Source organism: Pagrus pagrus, assembly GCF_965226575.1.
Source record: "Pagrus pagrus genome assembly, chromosome: 21".
Classification (NCBI taxonomy): Eukaryota; Metazoa; Chordata; class Actinopteri; order Spariformes; family Sparidae; genus Pagrus; species Pagrus pagrus.
This window is the reverse complement of record NC_140208.1, coordinates 5,595,020-5,618,157: the sequence shown is the minus strand read 5'-3', so window position 1 is coordinate 5,618,157 and position 23,138 is coordinate 5,595,020. Positions and strand designations below refer to the sequence as shown.

The window sequence follows — 23,138 nt, the reverse complement described above, 5'->3', positions numbered from 1 at the left end:
ACAGAACAGAAATGAACTTGTTCTAATTAGTCTGGAAAACAGGCCGGCTGTTGTTTTATTTTCGACGCTCACTGTCTCAATTGTCTTGTTTACCGTTTTCTCCCTGGAGGCTAATGCACCCAAATGTCTATTACAATATTGTGCACGGCTGTTTGCAGGTGGGATCTCGACTCTCCCAGATTCTCTTTGCTGAAGCTGAGTTTATACAATACGAGAGGATTTTTAACCTTATTTCAGTGGCCACTGTGAGGAAACGGGACCACGTTTAATTGCAGTTCAAATCATTTTAATGGGTGTCCTAATGTTAATAATATGAGACAAACCGTACACTGAAATCAAATAAAAGTGCGGGTCCTTGTCCTCGGACCCCTTGGAGACTTGCAGCTTGTTTATTTGTTCATTTTGGGTCCAGGAGTACAACATTCACGGCTGGTGGGTCGGCGAGCTGAACGGCACCGTAGGCATCGTCCCCAAGGACTTCCTGCAACCTGCCTACATCCTCTGAGCTCCAACAGGTACCAAGGCACTCTCTTATCATCAGCATTATGGACCATTACTGTGGCCTAATACACAGAAACGGTCCCCCTGGTACTCATCCAGATTGCCATTGAGGTATATTCAGTCGTTGACCTGCCATTTATGGCATCTGCTGGCTGGAAGAAGTACTGCATAAAGCAATCTGAACGGTGCAATGGGCAATGGGTGAGGATAAATATGTGCAACAAAAGCATGATTACAGCGTCAGTTGTCCTATTTAAGAAAATGATTCCCTAATACTGTTAGATAGGCACAGCTTAAAATGAACACTGAATTATTAATGCGTGTTTCACTGATAGTGTTTTCTTTTTCTTCTACAGCGCTGCTGCTGCTGCTGCTGACACATCCGGCCATGAGTTTCACAGACGGCCCTGTCAGATAATCTTTTACTGATTACCCTGTAAATTATATCATTTAAATCTGCTGCAGTAGTACTTACCCCTGCACACTATAAACCACTGGTAAAGGTCCTACTGACAATATTGATATGCAAACCAGAGCTGGAAGAATTAGTCGATTTATCAGTTAGTCAACCGACAGGAAATTAAGTGACAGATGAGTGAATCAGGTGATAATTTTGAGTCTTTTCTTAAGAGGAGACACGTTGTTTTTTGGGCTGTTTTGCTTCTGTAACATGTTTTCTTGCAGACAAGTGGAAAGAAAACATCTAAAAAAATGCACATTTAGGTGTTTATTTTTGTTCAGATTTCTGTTCTGGATATTTATGCAAATCAGTAAATATTTAATCCGATAGCCTTATTTGCATGTTTAAACATTAAATATCAGAAATCATGCAATACAAAAACTAATTGTCTTATTGTAGGCAATCAGCCAGGGAAGTTTCATGTTTAATATTTTACCAATTCACCATTTTTTGACTAAAAATATATGGAATGTACATATCTTTTAAGGTTTTTTCTCATAATCTCAGCCAGAAATCTCCTCTTCAGCAGCACTTACATACACCCAACTTCGCAGTTTTATTCCTGTCTATACTCTTAAGGTTTTTTTTTTTTTTTTTTACAAAGGGGTTTGTTCATATATCTTTCATAGCCTGATTGGTGGAGCATTTTAATCTTTAAAAAACATGGCAACAATTGATTTTTTAATGGCTGTTGACATAATTTTCTAATTTAGTTAGTTTTATTTATTATGCTTTCTGATTTTTTTATTTTTTTTTGTGTATGTGGCAATTATAAAATAAAAACAACCACAACATTACAACAATTACAGTTAAAGACACACGTTTAACAGCAAAGTGCTTCAAATCATCACCAATAATAAAGAATTGAAATATACCAAAAAGGATTTGTTTAACAGAGCCATACTAGAAGGTATAAAGGATCTTTGGGCACGGGAGGTCTGCAAACCTCTACCTCCGTCCTGATGGTAACAACTCATATTCACCACAGAGAGGGTGTGATTCATAACAGAGGATTGCCCGTCCTTTTCCCGCCACTCTGGTCTTACAAAGCAGTAACATACTGTGTTGTTGTTGACCCACAATCTTGCTGGAAATATTAACAATCATACTGAGTTTTGTCTTGTTATCTACAGACGGTAAAAAATACCAGGCGACGAAGCAGAAAGTCAAAGACAAATGAACAATGAAACAGTCCACTCCAAACTGACGAAGCTTCCACATGAAATACCGTCATTGTAACCCTTTCCTATCGATCTACACAGTGGATATCCAAATTCCCTTCAGTCAAAACCTTTGACTCTAACATTTATCCAGTGTTCAGGTGTCGGCTCTGGAAATTTGTGCAAATTAGTGCATTTTCAACTAGATAAAACGCCTAATTTTCATATTTGAACACAAAATTATTTTTTTTACGCTGTTCACCTGTAGTGCCTGCACTAAGTCAAAGCCTCTCAAATGTGCTTTCCTCTGTTTTATATCATTATAAATTTTATATTTTGGGTTTTTTTTGAGTGACAGTTGAACAAAAAGTGTAATTTGAAGACATCACTGTGGATTCTTGTAAATTATGATTTGAATTTTTTGTACAAACTTTAGATTAAACAATTGATTAATCAGGAAATGAACAACATGATACATGTGTTAGTTTTATCCCTGGTGCATACATTTATGAATTCACTGGTTAAAATGAGCATCATGCAGATAATTACTGATTTATTTTATCTTTTTTTCTCTGGCATGCATTTAAAAAAAGATATGTAAAATAAATATTTGTAAAATACTCTGAACTACAGTGTGTCTGGAGTATAACAGAAATCTAGGTCTGCATGATAAGGTAAAGAGAAAAAAATGATATTGCTGTTATTTTTACATTTTCAATGAAAAAACTAATAAAATCATGTTGATGTGACGTTTGTTGGGGTCTGTACCAAACAAACATGTTTTTCTATGTCTGGAGAACAAGATTCGTAGGCCAGGACATTATTATGATGCCGTTCTGTCACACATTTTACCTTTATCAAAAATATGCAGCTTCTGTGATTTGGATTTTGCAGTTGACCATATTGCGCTTAATTGTGCAGCCCTGTTGAATTTTTTTTTAATAGCATTGGCTTGTGTCTGATTTGTCAGTTGAAATTCAGTGATATTTAGCTAGTTTGATTTTCAGCCACTAGGTGGCAGGATTGCTCCAAAATCCAGTATAATACCATGAGATGTGTTTGGTGAGACATCAGCCATCTGAAATCACAGGAATAAACAGTCAAATGCAACACAGTACAGAAGAAAAACAATTTATTTGACATAAAATTAGATCACATGGACACAGTCACTCAGGTTGTTATCATTGCCCTTGTAGATCCATGTTATAAAATAGGTCTCCTCAGAAAGTGGGGGCTTTGCCTCTAAACATTATTTTAAAAAAAACTTTTTGAAAGCAATAACAACAACAAAAAAACTAGTCATTTACAGTGTACAAAGAAAGCAAACCCAGTACTCTACAATCCACCTACTAGATCCCATATCTGTGACACGGGATGATCGACAAGGCTCATTTCTACGTGCAATGGCACAATAAACTCTGGGTCCCTTTTTAAAAAGAAAAAAAAAAAAGCCATTAAAACAACAAGCAGCATCAGTAGTGTGTGGAACAAAATGTGGAGGTCAAACTGCAGCCAGCTTAAACAGGTTTCAGACTAACTGGAATTACGGCTGTAACCTAAACTCACCTTCACCAGCTGTGGTTAGAAAAGAGAAGGTTTTGTGTGTTAGAAGTAATAAAGCGACATGAAATAAATAACCTGTAAAAAAAAAAAAAAAAAGCCTACCATACATGACACACAGTGTTAAAGCTTAGTGTATATGAACATGATGTTGACATGAAGGTGTGAATCATCGGTTTCGGCTGTGATCGCTAAAAGAGCAGAACATGTCGCAGAAATTACACAAATTCACAAATATACAGGGGCTCCAACATCAATAAATTACTGTTTAAATTTTATTCACAAGCCAAATATTTATCTGTGCTTTGTTGGGCCAAAATATCTGTTCTTGTCCCTCTATGATCCACTATCTGATAATAAATATCACGATTCACAGGGAGACGGTTGTCGACTTGCATGATGAAGTAGTTTTTACGGGTTTCACATTAAGTGAGGCTGTAAATGAGAGCAGGAACAGCAGTGTGAGATTCTCCAGTGAGTTCAAAACAATACTTGCACGTCCGCATGTACGCTGAAACAGTTATTGGTTCCTGTAAATGTTCCTCCTGTCCACACTGTCAAATGAATTGAATATTGTTATGATTTTCATACATCTAATTATTAAAGTAGCAACAGAAAACCTTCTCTTCCTCTAGCGTTTCCTTTTTCCTCAGTGTCGCGGATATCAATACGGGACGAAACGTGATTTTTTTTCAGTCTATAATAGGGTTGTGAAAGCAGATAGAAATGGTGCCAGACTGCCAACCTGATTAACCTCCCTTTTCCCGGGAGACTTCATGCCCAGTGAAAATTGTATAGTGAAAGCGAGGATTATAGGGAACTAATCTAAACGCGGATGGTTTCATTATTCTACAACCATTACATTGTGCAATCAACATTTACTTCATAATGATACGTTAAAGCAAAAAAGTACAAAGGAAAAGAAGAGAGAGAGAAAAAAGAAACTTTCCCTTTTTAAACAACCTTCTCAGCCATTCGAGTATAGATTTCTGATGTGCACCTGAACACACCATGAAGTCCCTGTGCTGTACTCAGTCAGCAGAGGTCAGAAGCAGTGTGTCCGTAAATGACACCAGAGCGCAGTAAAGACGGACAGGAGGAACAACGCCAGCAACCAAAAACTCTTTTAAAGTAAATATGAACATGTAAGTGTAAAAAGTGTGAATCCTTTAAAGGGGCACTATGTAGTTTTGGAGAAGAAATTAAAGATCAATAACAATATTAATGAGGTAATACTACAAACTCAGAAATGTTTCTTTTTTCCATAACTGAATAAATAAGCTGTTTTCAGAGGAAGATAAGATCCGCAGAACAGTTTGAAGCTAGAAAGGTGGCAGGGTCCGCCAAATATAAACAAAGCAAAACAGTAGTATACAGTAACAGTAGTACAATAAATTGTGTTGTCCTTTAAGGTCAGTTTGTTTATTCAGTTTAGTCAGCTATGGAAATTAAGAGAGTTTGTTTAGGCATAAAAACGTGAAGATCTTTCTCTTCTGATTAAATTTTACTACATAGTGCACCTTTTAATTCAAGTGTCTACTGCTGTCGTAATTGTTGGAAATCCTCTCCAAAATAATGTACCTCAATTTCCCAACAGTCTCCTTGAACTTAATAATTAAAAAAAAAAAAATTTAATTGTATTTGTTTACACAACAATAAAACCTTTAGTTCGTACATTTGGATAAATAAACCCTATAGTGCATGTTCCCTTTTGTGAACTTGAGCACCATCTGCTGTTCCCAAAAGCAAATCTTCACCCACAGCCAGAGGGGGAAACAGTGCCGATGTTTAGTGTACCTGAGTGTAAATGAATATGAGTTTTAAAATTAAATATAAACTATTTTTTTTAAAAGTTAGACGTACAACATGAGTGACTGCACGAAGTTTGAATTATACGGTCTGTTTAACATAAAATCCCTTAGAGCTGCAACGAATAATCGATTAGTTGTCGACTATTTTGATAATCGATTCATCAGATTGAGTAATTTTTTGAAGAAATTAAAATTCTTTGATTCCAGCTTCTTAAATGTGGATATTTTCTGGTTTCTATGACAGTAAACTGAACATCTTGGGTTGTGGACAAAATAAGATATTTGAGGACATCAATGACATTTTATCATTTTCTGTCAATTTAGAGACCAAACAACTAATCAATTAATCTGCGTTGCAGCCCTAATATGCCTCCGTCCTTGGTTCAGAGACCAGGGTATAATGAGCAGATATTTTGTAAGACAACACAACTCCCAGTATGTACTTTGTTTATGTGTGTGTGATCAAAGAGTGTAAGTGTCATTTAGCTGTGAAACTAAAGCGCCTCCACCTCACAAGTTTCCTCTGATGCCTCCAACGTCAGCGAGGACAGGGCCTCCGGCTCCGTAAATTTACTATCAGCTAATCCAGGCGAGCAGCTGGTCTCTATGATGCTGAAGTCACTATTTTCAGTCAAATCTCCAGCAGCTACAGTTGAGTTAAGGTCCAGAGATTCACTGAATTCGCTGATCTCGGTTGCGTATTGCAGGTCCTCGTCCTCCTGAGTGGAAATGTCTTTCTCCACAGAACATCCATTCATGTGAAGGTCCAAAATGTTTCTACTGGATGCCTCTACTTCTGACCAGAGAGTGACCTCCACAGGAGATGTCTTCAGGAAGCCATTCGCAGCCTGGATCAAGTCCTCGGCCTCGTCACAGATGCTTTCTTCATCGCTGACCTTGACGATGCTCTCGTTGGAAGATGGCAGTGAGTGACTGTCGTCGTCGCTCTCGTCTTTGGTCCCAACCAAATCCACTTCTTGTTCAGCTTGCATTTGGTCCTTTTGTTGAGCGCCATCATCGTCACTACTTTCCACCTGTGGGACGCTGCAGGTCTCTTCCTTGATTTCTGACTCGAGCGGTGTCTCCTCTTTGCCCTCCAATTTGACACTTTGTTCGTCATCTGGCTCTTTTTGCTCATCCGAGGCCTTAAACCCCTCCAAACAGCTTACATCTGCAACATGACCATCAGTGCCACCAACATGTTCGATGACATGATTTTCTAAAACCCGATTCCCAGAGCTGACATCTTCCAGAAGGTCACTGTCACCACTTTCCACCTGTGGGACGCTGTGAGTCTCTTCCTGGATTTCCGACTCAAGCGGCGTCTCCTCTTTGCTTTCAGATTCAACACTTTGTTCGTTGTCAGGCTCTTTTTGCTCGTCTGACTTCTTAAACTCCTCCGGACAGCTGACATCTGCAATGTGACCCTCAGCGCCACCGATGCATTCGATGACATGATTTTCTAAAACCTGCTTCTCAGAGCAGACATCTTCCAGAACGTCCTCCTGAGATCCGGTGTCACTGTCCTTAAAATCTAAAATTGCCACAGAATTCAAGTTGTTTTCTAAAATGGCCTCCTCAGATCTTTCCTGTTGATCCGCTTCCTTCTCTGTGTCTGGATGAACAACGGTCTCTTCCTCTGCATCTAATCTCACAGTGCTCTCCTCCACCCCACTGTTCACTTCAAAGCCAGTCCCCATGGGCGAGTGCACCTCCACTGGTGTCTGTATCAGGCAGCTCCTCTGCTGGGTTTGATCAGGGTTGTCTGGGCCGTCACCCAGAAAAAAGCTTGCCTCTGTCGGACCGCAGTCCTCAAAAACAGCCTCTAGGTGGTTGTTCTTCTGGAGGACCTTTATTGAAGATTTCTCCTTGTGATGCAACTCGTCTGTGTCCTTATCAGACAGCTCCAGTAAACCTTCTAGGGGGTCAGAGTCACTACTTGAGGTCTCTTTAGTTTGTAGGCAAGGTTGATGAGGAGCCGGGCTGTGGAGTCAAAAAAGAGTAAACATTTACTTTAAGTCACGATTTCAACAGAACAGGAACTGATACCGGCTCTCTTTAACAGTAAGAAGATCTACCTATTGTAGCAGCACCTCTAAAGATCAATATGTAACACATCATTGTTTGTTCAGGCAGTACAAATAAGAGGTTGTGATTCTTATGCACGGACAGGCAGGTGGTGGTAGACAGATTTCTTTCCTTTGGACAGAGCCAGACTAGTCGTTTCTTCACGTTTCCATTCTTTATGTTAAACTAAGTTCACTGGATGAAGCTTCATATTTACTGTACAGATTTGGGAGTGGTATCAAATCAGTCCAGCTATGCAGCATACAATAGATCATGGCATTTGGCAAAAACCTTAAATGAACAGACGGGATAATGCAAAGGTGAAAGGTTACTTCCACATTAACAGCTCACCTCTCCATGGACTCGTATGAAACGGTCAGACTTGGCTCCTTGATGGAGTCGTCCTCCTGAGCCTGAGCGAAGCCCCGATTGGACGAGGCGTAGGTGAGGATGGCGTCCATCACAGTGTAGGGGGTGTGGCCCTGCACGCAGTCCTGGATGTGACCGACCGGCAGCTGAGTCTGCAGGAAGAGGTGGAGCTGGCTGTCTGACAGGCAGACTGTCATGTGTACCACTCTGCAGGACAAAGGTACGAAAAATATTTGTTATCAACTCGGGTTGTGTTACAAAATTGTAATTTCAGATACGTGTCTGAAGAAGAATAAGAACTAACCTGTCCAAGAAGGCCTGAAGTCCTTTCCTTCTCCCCTCCAGGAAGTCCTCATTGCTGAAGGAGAAGAATGACTTTCCTGGAAGGTCTGGGACAGGCCTAGGAGGACGAACAATACTGGTTTCAATAAATATGGAGGTGTAAAGAATCCCTGAGAGCAGTAGTTCTCGAAGTAAGGTTCGGGGAGTCCCAGGGGCTCTCCAGCTGAAAGGGGAACTTATTTTCACAATAAGAGCATTTATAACTGTTTTGGTACTGGGTTACACACACTTTCCCTGGGAAAGTCTCATCATATCAGAGGGGGTTTCCTGGGACAAATTTCTATCTAATGCGGTTTTGTGGTCTAATCTGTGTCAGTTTAGATGAGAACTTTAAAGAAGTGTTAATGTTTGGGGACGTAAGTGATGTAAATGCTCCACAATGTTCACCAGCTAGTGGCTAACTGTGTCTGTCTGCCTTTGTTTCTGACCGGAGATGGACTACCACAGGACGAGCTCAACTTACACCAAACCAGCATTCTTCTGAAGTTTCTTCTTGAGCCAGGCAAACTCGCTGTAACGCCGACGCACGCAGGACGTCTTGGCTGTGAAGGCTTTACTGTTGGTCTGGGAATAAAAAAAAACAAACATAAAATACAGTCAACAAAGTTAGATTATACAGAGCGAGATTTATATTGTTGTTATTGTCAACGGATCCCATGAAAAAGACCAAAATCAACTGTCAGTGTATTCAAAGCTTGACATACATGTTTTGACTCAATCACACATACATCATCCTACTTGAGCAAATGTGTACAATAATCCCCAACAAATGCACTATTTCCTCCTGTTTAAACAAAATTTGCTATAAAGTACAGTGCCCAGCTGTTTTAAAAAAGTATTTAACCTCTTTTTAAAAATAAAAATAAATATTTGGGATGTGTTTTTAAAGATTAACATCTTCAGTATTTTATGTAATAATTTAATAATTAGTTGCAGCCCTATACACAAAAACACCAGCCTGAACCTTATAGCACAACTAAAGCATTACATCACATGCCAGACGTGTCCCAGCGATGTGTGACAGTCCACTGATGTCTGCGTGACAAGCTATCATCTGACAGCCCGTAATCAATTATCAAGCAGTGTTGGTTAAGTTAATGTCATTAAAAGCAGAAGAACAAACTTCATCAGAGGATTTAAGTCCTCTTAAGCATCACTTCTTCACCAATGTATGTAGAATTATTCTGACATATTGCTCACGCTGCACATGATTAGTTTATTGTTCAATACTTGTTTGAACTTCCTGGATTTCTAATGTTAACACTGGAGAAAAAATAGCATATCGACGACAAGCAAAATGATATAAGATCATGTGAGGTCATGTGATTATAGTCAATTTCATGAGTCAACACTCACTCATCACATCTGTCTAGGCATGGTGCCTTGCTGCTGCTGACACAGCATTCTTCAACACAGGCTGCTGCCCAGACAACAACATCAACTCCTGTCCAAACAAAAGGCAAGGAATCCGCTGCACACTCAATGGTTTGTAAAGATTGGGGTCATGTTAAGCGGAAACTAAGAAAGAGTCTTCTTATATTATGGTGGTAATACCTGAATCTCCAGGATATTTAATCCTATTACCTTCAAAAGTATTTGTAGTATGAGTCAGACGTAAGAGAAAACTGTAAGTTTGTAGATTAGTGTCAAAAAGTAGAACACTATGATTCTCATCTGGTGAGAAACTCTTTCTTTATACCATCAAATTGTCTTTTTTAAGGCAGGCTAGTTTATTTTTGTGGCACTTTTCAACCACAAAGTCGACTGAAAATGATTTTACTCATTACAGGCTCCAGGGTTTGACTACTGTGGTTGCACACACGCCCAAAAATCTGTCATGTGCGTCTAAAAACGTTTTATTGTATGAAAATGTATTTCATAGGTGCGTTTGAATTATGTGCAGGTGTATAAATATTGATTTGTAATAATATAAAGCAAAGAAATCAGCAAATCTTCAGCGAATGGACGACATTGTGCTTGAAAACGGTCAAAATAGTAACGAAACAAATAGTCGACTAATCGTTCAGCTCGAAAAATTAAAAAATTCCAATCGCACACTAAATGTGTCCATGTATATTGTAATTTAAGTGTTAATACTCACATGTAGGAATATTTTATAATCCACATGTGAATTCCACGAGCCTTCGTTCTGAATGCGGGGATCTTGGACCCGCACTGCAACAAACTCCTGAAGGACAGAAACAGAAACAGAGACACTGTGTCACTGTGCCGTTACATTTATGAGTGCTTGTGTGTGTTTTACTGTGTCATGGTCAAACCAACAGATAGAGATCTAGAGTACAATACATTAGTTTGTAGAACTGACAAAAGCAACTTCTTAGTAATGAGGTTCCTCAAATGTATTTAAACACATCAAAAGGAGGTATTGTTCTTTGACATTTGTTAAGTGGAAGTTTAAAAAAAAAAAAGGAGCTGGAAGGTTTCACCAACATCTTGCATTAGAAATGTATATTCTGCAATTTAATGAGGCGACTTACATCTTCTTCTTGATTGCTGATCATCCTACCGAGTGCTGCACTGCAAAGGAAGGAGAGGAGAGTTCAACAAACAGGATCAAAAGCTCAAACTGTGCACATCTTCTTTAGTGTCGGCACGACTCGATGACTCATCTCCTAAAAGGGAAACTGGTCAGCAGAAATCAACAGTCATCCTCGCAGGCATTTCTATTTACTGCTCAGCCGAGCCAAGAACTCAGACTCTTTTTTTCAAAAGAGTAACAAGCAGTCCCCTTTCCTGGACTTATGGTCGCTTGTTAAGTCTCTTTATTGCTTTGTAAAATTCCTTAGCGGCCAACAAATCAGTCTTACTCACCCATCATAAACTTGGTGAAAGGACTGGCTTTTTCCAATTAGGACTCCAGCTAAGAAGTATTACAATTATTGACTGATTTTTCAATAAAATCAATTAGTCTTTTGATATAAAATGTAAGAAAATAAGGAAAAATATCCAAGGAGATGTCTCAAAATTGCTTTTTTGTATGACTACAGTCGAGCTGCAACGATTAGTTGATTAATCAATCAAAGTAATTAATCGCCAACTCCTTCCTAAAGCAAAAATGTCAAACATTTGCTGGTTCCAGCTTCTTGAATGTCAGGATTTGCTGCTTTTCTTTGTCATTCATGGCAGTAAATTAAGAGTTTTGTGCTGTCGGTTGGAAGACTGATGAGCATTTTTCAGTTTTCTGACATTTTATAGGCTAAATTATTAATCATGACAACAATCAATGATCAAATAATCGTTAGTTGCAATATTACATTGATATAAATATTATAATAATCAGATAATCTTCACATTTAAGAACCAAGGACCACAGGATATGTGGCATTTCCTCTTGATAAATAGCAGAAACGATTAACTGATTGTCAAAATAGCTAGTAATTGATTTTCTGATGATCGACTAATCGTTTCAGCACCAGTGAAACTACACGGATGTCAGACAGAAAGCAGAGAATGCTGATCACCGATGACACGCAGAAACCAACTGCCACCTCTCTGTCACACTCTTTCCCACAGTCACCAACACTTCACGGATATTTCTCCATTAAAAACAGACAAAGTACTCAAACCTGAGTGAGTTTAAATGTCTGCTATAACCGTCAGAAACATCACAAATCAAACAGCTTGTGGATAACGAAAACCGACCCCTCCCCTTCACTCTGTGCGAAGATACTCAAAGTTGTGTCCAATAAAACAAAAAGACGGAGCACACTCACTCACTGAAACACTTCACGTGTCCTGTTAGCTCATCTGCGTCCTACGGGACAGTTACATTAGTTGTCTGGCCTCAGAGATAACACTTCTAAACAATCTCGCCACAGGAAACATTAGCTCAAGGCTAATTCAAATCGACAACTACTTACTTTCACGAGGCGTGCGTTTGTTCCCGTGGTAGTATCCAGCCGGCTGCCGTCGATGTTCTCCTGCTTTCCGGCGTTTCTGTTTTATTTAAGCTCAAAATCCTCAGATACTGAGGCTTGTTTTCCCGAACAACACCTCCTATCTCCATTTAGCAAGTCACAAGCGCCGTTACGTCACACCGTGACGAGCCTACTTCCGGGTGTGCGCGCGCGGTCGTCGGTAAAGGACGGAAGGGGGCGTGTGACTTTTCAAATTAAGTGAAAAATATATTTGATTTATTATTTTCTATTAGTATTTTAAAGACACCCAATTTACGCCAGAAATATTAAATGCAGTTTAATAAAATAAAATAAAATAATATAAATAAATGCTAAAAATAAACTTAGCATGAGGTCCACTTACACATAAGCAGGTGGCTGAAATGTGGCTAAAAGCTGAATTGTTATTTTAAAAATAAAATAAATAAATATTTAAATAAATCCTGGCAACTGGAGATTGATGAGGTACAACAAACATCCTACATCAAGGGGGAGCCAGGCAGCAGGTCAGGGGGGATATATCATCATCATACAACAGGTGTCTCATTTTTGCCCATGGTCCCCTATTAAGTTTTGATTTTGCCCCTTTAAAGAAAAAACATTTGGGCACCCTTGATGTCGATTTAGGTGTTGAGTGTGTCGTGGCAACTGAACATCAGTTACTTGTCTAGTGCAGGTGAGAGTTGGTCAGAACACCAAGTTTGACACAATATTTCTTCTCTAGAAGTTCCTTTGTTGCAAGCAAGAGTCGCACATCAGCAGCGCTTAGATGTCAACTGGGGAGAGGCAGTCTCTGTCAGTCCTTTATAGTTGTAAAAATCCAATACACACAATTGTAGAGGTCACAAGGTTACATCTGGACCACTTAGAATAACACTCCCATTATCTCCACTTTCTCCACAGGTTAACATAAATTTAACAAGCACTTACATCCCATAGTTTACGTTTCATATATCAACCATTATCAGAACACATATTTCCAGGAGGGGTTACACAGAAAGGTCACAAAAATACTAAAAAGAGTCTGCAACCATAAAGCTGTCACATGACATAAACCATGGGAGGCCCATAGACACAATGTTTTCACTCTTAACACATCTTCTATACTTGTTAAGTTTCATTTGCAAGAATAACATATGTAAATAACAAAGGGACATTTGGGAATTTCCCTTACAAGTGTATTTTCAGGGTTTCTGGAAAATGAATCTTCACCATTACCAGATGGGTTAAGACCTCTAACACACACTATTATTGCTAAGTCACATTTACAGTTATAAAAATATATATGATCAAACCTGTTTTTTGGTTATTGATTGTCCATATGTGTATCGATTGATTGATCACATAAAAATAATGATAAAAATAATAATTAAAAGAAAGGTACTCTACGGAAGTACCTTTATTTTAATTATTATTTTTTATCATTTTTATATAAACATAAATACAGTAGATACACAGAGTACTACGGAAGCCCTGAAGGGCCATGCATTCATACATTTTATTTCCTCCGTTGTCCTGTGATAACGAGTTAATTTCATTTGTTTTCTCGAGATAATCTCGAAATTACAACTGCCGATTTCCCGAGATAACGGGATAATTGTCTCGAGATCTTGAGATAACGAAACTTTGTTTTACCGAGATAACGATATAATTAATTTGAGATCTCGAGATAATGACTGTGATATGATAGGCCTGAGATTATGGAGACGCCCGGGACCTCGTAGCTGGTCAGCTATGTAGTTAACAACGACATCAGGCGCACTTAGATTTTTCTTGGGAAAACGGCAGTTGTTATTTCGAGATAATAACTCGAGATCTCGAATTAATTATATCGTTATCTCGAGAAAACAAAGTTTCGCTATCTCGAGATCTCGAGAAAATTATCCCGTTATCTTGGGAAAACGGCAGTTGTTATTTCGAGATAATAACTCGAGATTTCGAATTAATTATATCAGTATCTCGGAAAAACAAAGTTTCGTTATCTCGAGATCTCGAGAAAATTATCCCGTTATCTTGGGAAAACGGCAGTTGTTATTTCGAGATAATAACTCGAGATCTCGAGAAAAAAAAATGAAATTAACTCGTTATCACGGGAAAACGGAGGAAATAAAATGCATGAATGCATGGCCCTTAATGGCTTCCATAGTACTCTGTGTATCTACTGTATTTTTGTGTATATAAAATAAATAAGTAATTAAAAGAAAGGTACTCTGTGTATCTACTGTATTTATGTTTATATAAAAATAATGATAAAAAGAAAGGTACTCTGTGTATCTGTATTTATGTGTATATAAAATAAGTAATTAACAGAAAGGTACTCTGTGTATCTACTGTATTTACAGTATGTGTATATAAAATAAGTAATTAAAAGAAAGGTACTCTTTGTACCTACTGTATTTATGTGTATATAAAATAAGTAATTAAAATAAAAGTACTCTGTGTATCTTCGATATTTATGTGTATATAAAATAAGTAATTAAAATAAAAGTACTCTGTGTATCTTCTGTATTTATGTGTATATAATATAAGTAATTAAGATAAAGGTACTCTGTGTATCTACTGTATTCATGAGTCCGCTCCACTGATCCAGTCCACGGTTTGCTGACACTCTGTGATCACAGATCTACACATGACCCGCTCGCAGCCCGGCCGGCTCCCGGTCCCGCGGTGAGTGGGTCCACATGTTGTTCAGATCTGTGGAGCTGCTCGCTCTTCACACTCCAACAGACCGCTGGACTTTTTTTTCCCTTCTCTCATACCAGACGAAGGGGCGGAAACGACACATTTCACTGACTGTAGTCAAACTAGCGGCTCTGAATTTTCACAACAAATCGAGACAAACAGCGACATTTTTTACGGTTACACTGCGAGGCGAAGGCTCGCGTGTCGTTTTCTTTCGCTTCGGGTGGAAGTTTAAAACAAATTGTAAGTCATCGGTGAGTTTGATTTTCCTCTTCTCTCCTCCCCTCCGAGCGTGTTGTTTCGGTAACGTCTGATTGTGCACGAGTCTAACGTTAGCTAGCCGTTAATGTGCAGATTTTCAATGGGGATGAAAAGCGGCGCCGCGGCTGACGTTAGTGTCCAGCTAGCGGACACGTTTGACATCATGTCTGACTGTTAACACTCAGTGTAACCGACAGGCATCCCTCGGTGTTGCACATTAGTGTCCAGCGCGAAAGCAATATGGAGGAGACGGCAGCTAGCTGCAAACTGGGGGTACCTTCTGGGCTTTGTCGTGCTGTGTTTTCTTCCTTCTGCTCGCTAACGTTAGCAACAAAACCCCTCCGAGCTAAACACCCAGGTTTGATTTTCGCAGCGGAGCAGTGCTGATTTGAAGCAGCCTGTTCCTGTGTGATCATCGGCTTTGTGTTTCCCTCGGTAACGTTTTCTGCGAAGCTGCAAACCAGCTGCAGACCTGTGCAGTGTTGTTGATGCTGGCGCCTACAGGCACGTCTAGAAACACGCTCCGGCCCGAAACATCTGTATTATTGATCAGTCAAGTGGCAGATATGGATGTAGAGTGGTGTATTATACATTGGATCAGGGCCACTTAAAGGAGCACTATGTAGTTTTGGAGAAGACATTTTAATTAGAAGATAAAGATCTTCATTGACTGTTTTTTAATGCATAAACTAACTGTTTTCATGTCTGAATGAAATAAATAAACAAACTGACCTTAAAGTAAAACACAGTTTCATACCAGGGCCGTAGCCAGGATTTTAGACATGCTGAGGTCCTGCCCCCCACCTCCATCCATCCATCAAGACGAGTTGAAGGACTTTAGTATAAATCTGTGCATTTCTCTGCGTTTTGACAGGATCAATAATCATTTAGGAAATAATATCTGTGAAAATTGGACTCAGATTCCAACAGAAGAAGAAGAAGAAGATGCATAACAAATACGGCCAATTGTGACTTAAACATATTAAACCTATTTCTTTGCTTAAAGTAATTATTGACATGGGTAACACTTTATTAAAACCGTCATTAATAAATGGTAAATTAATAGTTAATTATATTTAGTTAGGTCATTTCACTTTTAAGAAACAATGAAACGTTCATAATTACATTTATTAAGCAATTGTAAAGGTTAAAAGCATTAGTTGCAACTCTATCCAAATAATGTTTATAAATGAACTACACAGTATTTATTAACCATTTACAAAGTGTTATGAACATCAAGTGCAACTTTCAAATAAACAATCGCTAATAAAGGATTGATAAAGCATTTCATTGCTTCCTAACAGTGAAAAAACTGTCAACTAAAGTTTGATCAACAATAAATTTGCCATTTTTATTATGTATAATTGTTTATTTTAATGATATGACAGATATTATAAATTATCAAATTTGTATATATATGTCAAGATATGAAAGACCCAGAAAAAAATACAGAGGACATGACCTCAGTGTCCTCAATGGTAGCTACAGCCCTATTTCATCCTGTTAATATGTGGCGGACCCTGCCACCCTTATTTTCCTCTGAAAACAGCTTGTTTATTCAGTTATGGGAAAATAAATATTTCTGAGCTTTTATTACTGAATTAATATTAAATGCATATTAAAATTCTGAGTTTCAAGTTCCTCTCCAAAACTACATAGGGCCCCTTTAAATACACGTCTTACACTCCCCCCCCCCCTAAATGAGTTTACACATGTCATAAGATACATGGGTAACTCCAGTCTTTTTAAAATAAATCCATTTATTAGGCATGGGAGGATATGAACATTTGCATCATAGATGGAAGACATCTTTTTTTTTTTACGTCTGTTTATTGGCAACAGTACAGACTGAAAATAAATGATACAAAATATCATAAAAGATAGTATGGGGTTTACGTGGGCAGACACAAAACAACATAGAAACGGGAACGATACACAGAGTACATTTTAACTAAGGTACAGGGCTGCTTACATTGTAATTACTGACATCTTACTTGATCGAGTTGTAGTGGCTGACATTTAGGGGGATATTTACTGCCTAGCCTTTACATAATCAGTAAAGGGCTGCCAAGTCTAGTGGAATATGTCAACAGAGCCTCGTAAAGTGAATCTGAGATTTTCTAGCTTTAGGTGCTGCATAATGTCTTTTAACAACATAGCGTAGACGGGAGGTTTTGTCTGTGTCCAGTTCAGTAAGATTAATCTACGTGCCAGAGGGGTTGAAAGGTGTCTTTTAAGAGGACTGTTCCCCAAATACAGCCAAGGGTGGATCAGGTTTGACCACATGTCCCAAAATATCAGTCAAAGTTTTAAATATGGAGTCCCAAAAAGTAGATAATTTTGGACATAGCCAGAACATCTGCCCCAAAGAGGCAGGACATGCCACAGAGGATCTATATTAGGATACATTTTGGAAAGTTTGGAAAGTTTAACCTTTGATAAAGAAGATATCTTTGATGTAGAGAGCAAAGATGGATGGATGGATGGATTTACAACTTTGATATGTGTTGTGTTATGACTCGTACACCTGTTCCTTGCTTTTTGAACCCTTTTAGAACATGTATTGCAAAGTACCATCTTGTTGTTGCTGTTGTTGTTGGCTTGTTCCTCTTCTCTGTTCTTTGCCAGATTACAAACATACTTTAGAGTATTTGCCAAGTACTGCATCAGAATGTGCAGATGCTGCACTTGTTACAAGCCATTTTTCGGCTTTAATTTATCATCCTCGTATTTATCGTGCATCAGTACTTTTAAGTGAAAAAAAATCTCCAATAAGTAATCGTAAATCATACTGTCATCATACCCTGCATGAATAAAGGATGAATAAATGGTCGGCACCTCATCTTCCTGTCGTTATTTTCAAAATATTTATTATTATTTATATACGGAATCAAAGATTAGTCAATAAATTATCAAGTTTAATTCTTTATACTTTATGAAGTTGGAAGTGACTCCAGAAACAGTTGTGTTCAGTGGAGTGTGGCCGGTGGCTGAGGCCATGTCGATGCTGTTCATTTTCGATGACAAGTGAAAGTTGGAAAGAACCTGAAATCACAGGCGCAGCGAAACAGGAGACGGATCGAGCTAAGAAAACAAAGTATGTGTCAAAGTTTAAGGCCCACTGTAGGAGGGGTTATGGTTAGGCATGGGACAATATGAAAATTCATGTCATCACAATATTATCCAGATAATCATCAAAATATTCTTCAAACTTCAAAATGATTTAAATTGGACTAAAACATACTGGAACCATTTTAACGTAACATTTTGTTAGGAAACAAATGACACGTCTATTTTTCATTGTAGAAAACAAACAGACACTCTTAAAGACGTTATCATGAATCATAAGCTCTTCCTGTTCAAATAGAGGATAAATAAACAGTGGTAACTTCATCTCCCTGACGTTTTTTTTATTTGATATTTACACACGTGGTTTAACCTGTTTCTGTGGGGATACAATGTGCAAACTGAGCCTTCAGCCATGGTGACAGGCTTATTCAACTCAAAATGAATCAGGAAATCAATATAGGACTGTCATGATTGTGTTTTTATCCCGATCCATGATAAAATCTTCTATCCATAATTAGGACAAAATCAACAAACACATCCTGGGTTTTCAAACATGAAACACATTTCTGCTGATCTACATCGCCTCACATTGTTACCCATGTATCTTCTCAATAAATCCCATTCTCCAATGCTGTTTTCTCCTCTCTACCAACATTGATTCCGGCTCTCTTCCATCACGCAACAATCCTGACGTTGACCAGGAATCTGCTGGTCCCCAGGTCTACCTGATGAGTATGAGCCTGACTACAGAGCCCCCTAACGATGCTCCCACTGTTACAGAAGGTTTAACATATCATTATTTTCTAACATACATTTATCTGTTATCTCTTGTCCTTGTGCGATGAGGTGTGTGTCCAAGAGTCGTGGAATGGATTAAGTGATGTCTTGGAGTGGCACTGTGAATGTTTGTAACACTTGAAACTGCACTCAGCAGAATGATTTAACATGTTGTGGTAAAAGACAAAGTAAGAAGTGTCTCTAACAAATGTGAACATGAATATTAACACCAGTTTTCAGTTTCAAGTCACCTGTTAAAGGGTGGGGGCCTTCAGGATCAGTAACTCCCCATTTCTCCTGTTTCTAATCCAGCAGAGCCTAAAATGGCTTCGCCTGAGAAGAAGGACAAGAAGCCAGATGACGTGCCGGAGGAAGAGGAGGAGGAGGAAGAATACGTAGTGGAAAAGGTCCTGAATCGGCGGGTGGTGAAGGGAAGAGTAGAGTATCTTCTCAAGTGGAAGGGATTCTCTGAGTGAGTGTTTTGGGCGGAGTTGATGTCCTTAACTTATCAATTCATGTCTTTAAAAACGCCACAACATCCACCTTTTCTTTTTTTTATCATTGTCCTGTTTATACAGTCCTCCGAATCAGAGATTACATTAAGATTATAACCAAGAAAGACTGAGAAACAGTGCGTTTACCAGGTGACTGATATAAATACTGTACTTTTCTGAATTTGTGTTGCAGGGAAGATAACACGTGGGAGCCAGAAGACAACCTGGACTGTCCGGACTTGATTGCAGAATTTCTGCAGTCCCAGAAGTTAGCACACGATGGGAAGAGGAAGGCGGCCGGAGAAGCAGAAGGCGATGAGAGTAAAACAAAGAAGAAAAAAGATGATGTAAGTCCCAATTTTTTGTTTTTATAAGAGTCCGTGAACGGTCGGTCCACCTGTTTTGGAGTTGCAGAGAGAGCAGAGTTATTCTTAAAAAGCTACAACCCCAATTCCTAAGAAGTTGTGACTCTGTGTAAAGCGTAAATGAAAACAGAATGCAGACAAGCTCAGTTTTTTTAAGTGTTTTTAAAAGTGCGATTGTCATCAAAGTCGAAATCGTGATCTCAGACAAGATCAACCAAATCCGACTTCACTGACATAAACATACTTGACATCGCAGCAGTATGGCAGCACGCACAGTGAACAATTAGCTTTTTACCTTGTCATCACCTTTTACTTTATGTAGTGTTCGTGTTGTTAAACGTGCTGTAACAGCAACGTTGTCGTTTCCATTTTTTAATGCCCATTCAGTTGATTTAAGTCCTTCGAGCATGCGGTGCAAGACTACTCCTCCACGTGAGCTCATCTGTTTTATCAGCTGTAGTTGCTTGTGAAGTTCACAGACGTGTCATACAAACATCCGTTTGCTGCGCCCATCCATGCACTGGGACGCATTTAGATTGAAAGTTGGGGTTACCGACTCTGAAGTATCGACTTCTGACACCACAAAGATTACAGCCAGCAGCCAGCTGACCAACAACATGCATGTATGTTAACACTTGCATGAGGACACAACTCGTCAGTGGTTAAGACAAACAAAACAAAGTACTCCGATATTTCTGATCAGATTTTAAAAATGTAATCAGTAAAAATATGTCTAGTAACAAAGACATCATGATCCACATTTTTCTGCATGTTTTATGAGCAGAACAGTTTAAAATATTAGTAATTATTAGTAATCCCTAAACCTGCCACAGTTAGTGTAGTTTGTTAGGTGAAGATTTGCAGGCGGCAGGTGGTTACTGTACTTTAGGTAAACCTTAAACCTCATCAAGGTCAGCAACCTGTCACAGACGACCACATCACAGCCTCTGATCACAGCTGCTCACGACAAGGCAGGAATGCAGAATTTCAGGTGCCCACTTCAACATTGCCTCTGTTTGGGATCAGTCAACCAGTGACAGGCTCTCCTCCTCCCTCCTCCACATGCAAAGATGCCCTCTGTGTGGTCACACACCCTTTAAACGGGCAACTCTCAGGCTGAATCCCAAATGTCCAGACTTTTATTCGCTTTGCTCACTAGTTCCCAGAAGTCTGTGGGTGCTTCAGGCTGTCCGAATCCACACTTCATCGAGTCCACAAGGGGGCTCATGTGGACTTTCTGCTGACTTCTGGAGTCTGCCTGGGGTGCAGACTTCACCAGACTTGTAATGGACTGGATGGTCGTAATTCCTACTTGTTAACTCGGGGCACATCCAACAATGGCAACAGCCATGGGGAGGGGGTAGGATGTATTTGTAAAAGGCCAGTGAATTAAATATTTAGATAAGTTTCCAGGTATGAAATTGCGGAGGTCAGAAGTTGGAAATTTCAACAAGGAAATTCCGACCTCTGACATCGACTGGAACGCAGCATTAGCCGTTTTTACTACCCACAATTCATTGCAATACAGACGCTTTAAATTGTCAACACAAGACAACAATATGTAGCCTTAACATGTCATACAAATACAGTATGTAGGACTGAAAAGATAATTCAATTAATTGATTAGTTGATTGTCAGGAAATGAAACTTTTTTGATAATTGAATAATAATCTGAGTTATTGTGAAACATTTGCTGGTACCAACTTCTCAGACCTGAGGATCTGATGCTCGTCTTTGTCATACCTGATAGTAAACTCCATATTTTTTGGACTGCTGGTCAGACAAATCAAAACATGTGAAGACGTCACCTTTAGGGGGAAATTAGAATGAGCATTTTTCACTGTTTTCTGGCATTTTATTAATAATGCTTCAGGGTAAACGTTTGGAGGGCGAACATTTGGTTTCATCTGCAACATATGCAAACAGGCAGGATTGTTTACCTGCAGTCTGTTTTTGCATAAACACAAACATGACTTCTTCAAACGAACACTTTCTGTTACAGCAGTTTCCCCCAAAGCCTCATGTTTTTGTCTCTCAAATATGAACCTGGACATACTGTAAGTGGTTAGCATTTATGCAGGGATGTTGTTTTGAGCTTGACTGACATTGCATTTTGTCGTTTGATCCTCAGACAGAGAAGCTGAGGGGCTTTGCTCGAGGCCTGGCTCCAGAAAGGATTATCGGTGCCACAGATTCCACAGGAGAACTCATGTTCCTCATGAAATGGTTTGTATGTGCCGTAACTGCTGGGCAGCTGTTGAAACTGGAATATCAGTGGCTGTATAACTGCCTTTGTTGTGAGGGAATTAAAATGTGTCTGCTCGTGCCAAATGTCGAATTAGTTTTTGTGTCGTTTTCTGTTTTTTTGCAGGAAAAATTCAGATGAAGCTGACCTGGTGCCGGCAAAGGAGGCCAACGTGAAGTGTCCGCAGGTGGTCATCTCTTTCTACGAAGAGAGACTCACTTGGCACTCGTATCCCACCGAAGACGAGAAAAAAGACGACAAAAACTAACACAGGGCAAAAAGGGGCAGGGGGAGAGAAAGAGTAGTTTTGAAGACCATTGTACTTTCGACAGGGGGTTTTGTGGGATCGGGAGGGGGGCGGAGGCAAGCAAGACACCATCGAACTCATTCGTCTTTTGGTGTAGATTCACTCATTTAACTCTACTTTAATCTGGAAATAATGTAACTGTAAATATGCTTCAGGTTTGCTTGACAAAAACCAGCTGAACCCAACTGAAATGTACAACGCAGTGTTAATTTTCCACCTCAGTTTTAAGGAAAGCCGCTCGGCTGTCTCAGTATGTTCACGACATTTGGTCCAGTGCTCGGTCATCTTGCTATGACATCGTATCAGTGAGGTGATGTTTTCATTTCATTCGTGTGCCATTTTTTTTACTTGATTCGTTGGTGCTTTAAAGGGCAAAACTGTTCCTTCATTTTAGCTGTTTCCGTAGGACTTGTTTGGTGTTTGGTAAAGAAGCCTTTTCAGTGATTAATTTGTTCATTGGTAATCTTTGTAGTGTTTTTCATTAACATGTCTTGCTTGTCGGTTTTGGAGAATAAACCACTTTTTGTTACCGTGCTGTTTCATGCTGGTGTCACTTTTAATATAACAGGATTAGGGCTGCAGCTAACAAATGTTTAGTGATTAATCTGATTATTTTCTCCATTAATCTATTCATCGTTTGGTCTCTGATTTTTTGCCGATATTTTCCAGCTAATTTTGACCCGAAATATGCGCATATAGTTTTCCACTAATTGCAGAGAACACCAAGTCCCATAGTCCTGTAGATAATTTT

The 23,138-nt window shown here is 39.1% G+C and overlaps 3 protein-coding genes across 11 annotated transcripts in view; 2 read left to right on the top strand and 1 right to left on the bottom strand.

The window, feature by feature from the left end:
• The window catches only part of skap1 (src kinase associated phosphoprotein 1), a 42,307-nt gene extending 39,456 nt beyond the window's left edge, over positions 1-2,851 (top strand). For all 5 annotated transcript variants that reach the window (XM_084343305.1, XM_084343304.1, XM_084343303.1 and 2 more), the window contains exons 13-14: positions 413-515; positions 858-2,851. In XM_084343305.1, the coding sequence (XP_084199431.1) occupies positions 413-505 (93 nt within the window). In that variant the 3' untranslated portion in view covers positions 506-515; positions 858-2,851. The remainder of the gene's footprint in view (positions 1-412; positions 516-857) is intronic.
• Positions 2,852-3,236: 385 nt separating this feature from the next.
• snx11 (sorting nexin 11) lies at positions 3,237-12,316 on the bottom strand. Its single transcript, XM_084341939.1, has 7 exons — positions 12,152-12,316; positions 10,769-10,808; positions 10,372-10,458; positions 8,734-8,834; positions 8,233-8,328; positions 7,911-8,135; positions 3,237-7,475 (listed from the first exon to the last, which is right to left on the bottom strand). The coding sequence occupies exons 2-7, from the start codon at positions 10,790-10,792 to the stop codon at positions 5,987-5,989; spliced, it is 2,022 nt and encodes a 673-aa protein (XP_084198065.1). The 5' UTR covers positions 10,793-10,808; positions 12,152-12,316; the 3' UTR covers positions 3,237-5,986.
• Positions 12,317-14,776: 2,460 nt separating this feature from the next.
• Positions 14,777-22,917, top strand: cbx1b (chromobox homolog 1b (HP1 beta homolog Drosophila)). Of its 5 annotated transcripts, none has more exons than XM_084343182.1 (6): positions 14,777-14,854; positions 18,901-18,982; positions 19,289-19,448; positions 19,664-19,817; positions 21,967-22,061; positions 22,207-22,917. In XM_084343182.1, the coding sequence occupies exons 2-6, from the start codon at positions 18,928-18,930 to the stop codon at positions 22,346-22,348; spliced, it is 606 nt and encodes a 201-aa protein (XP_084199308.1). In that variant the 5' UTR covers positions 14,777-14,854; positions 18,901-18,927; the 3' UTR covers positions 22,349-22,917. The 5 variants fall into 5 exon arrangements, with proteins under 5 accessions (XP_084199308.1, XP_084199306.1, XP_084199305.1 ...); XM_084343180.1 differs by lacking the exon at positions 14,777-14,854 and adding an exon at positions 14,861-15,123 and having other exon boundaries at positions 19,292-19,448; XM_084343179.1 differs by lacking the exon at positions 14,777-14,854 and adding an exon at positions 14,861-15,123.
• The last annotated feature ends 221 nt before the right edge of the window (positions 22,918-23,138 follow it).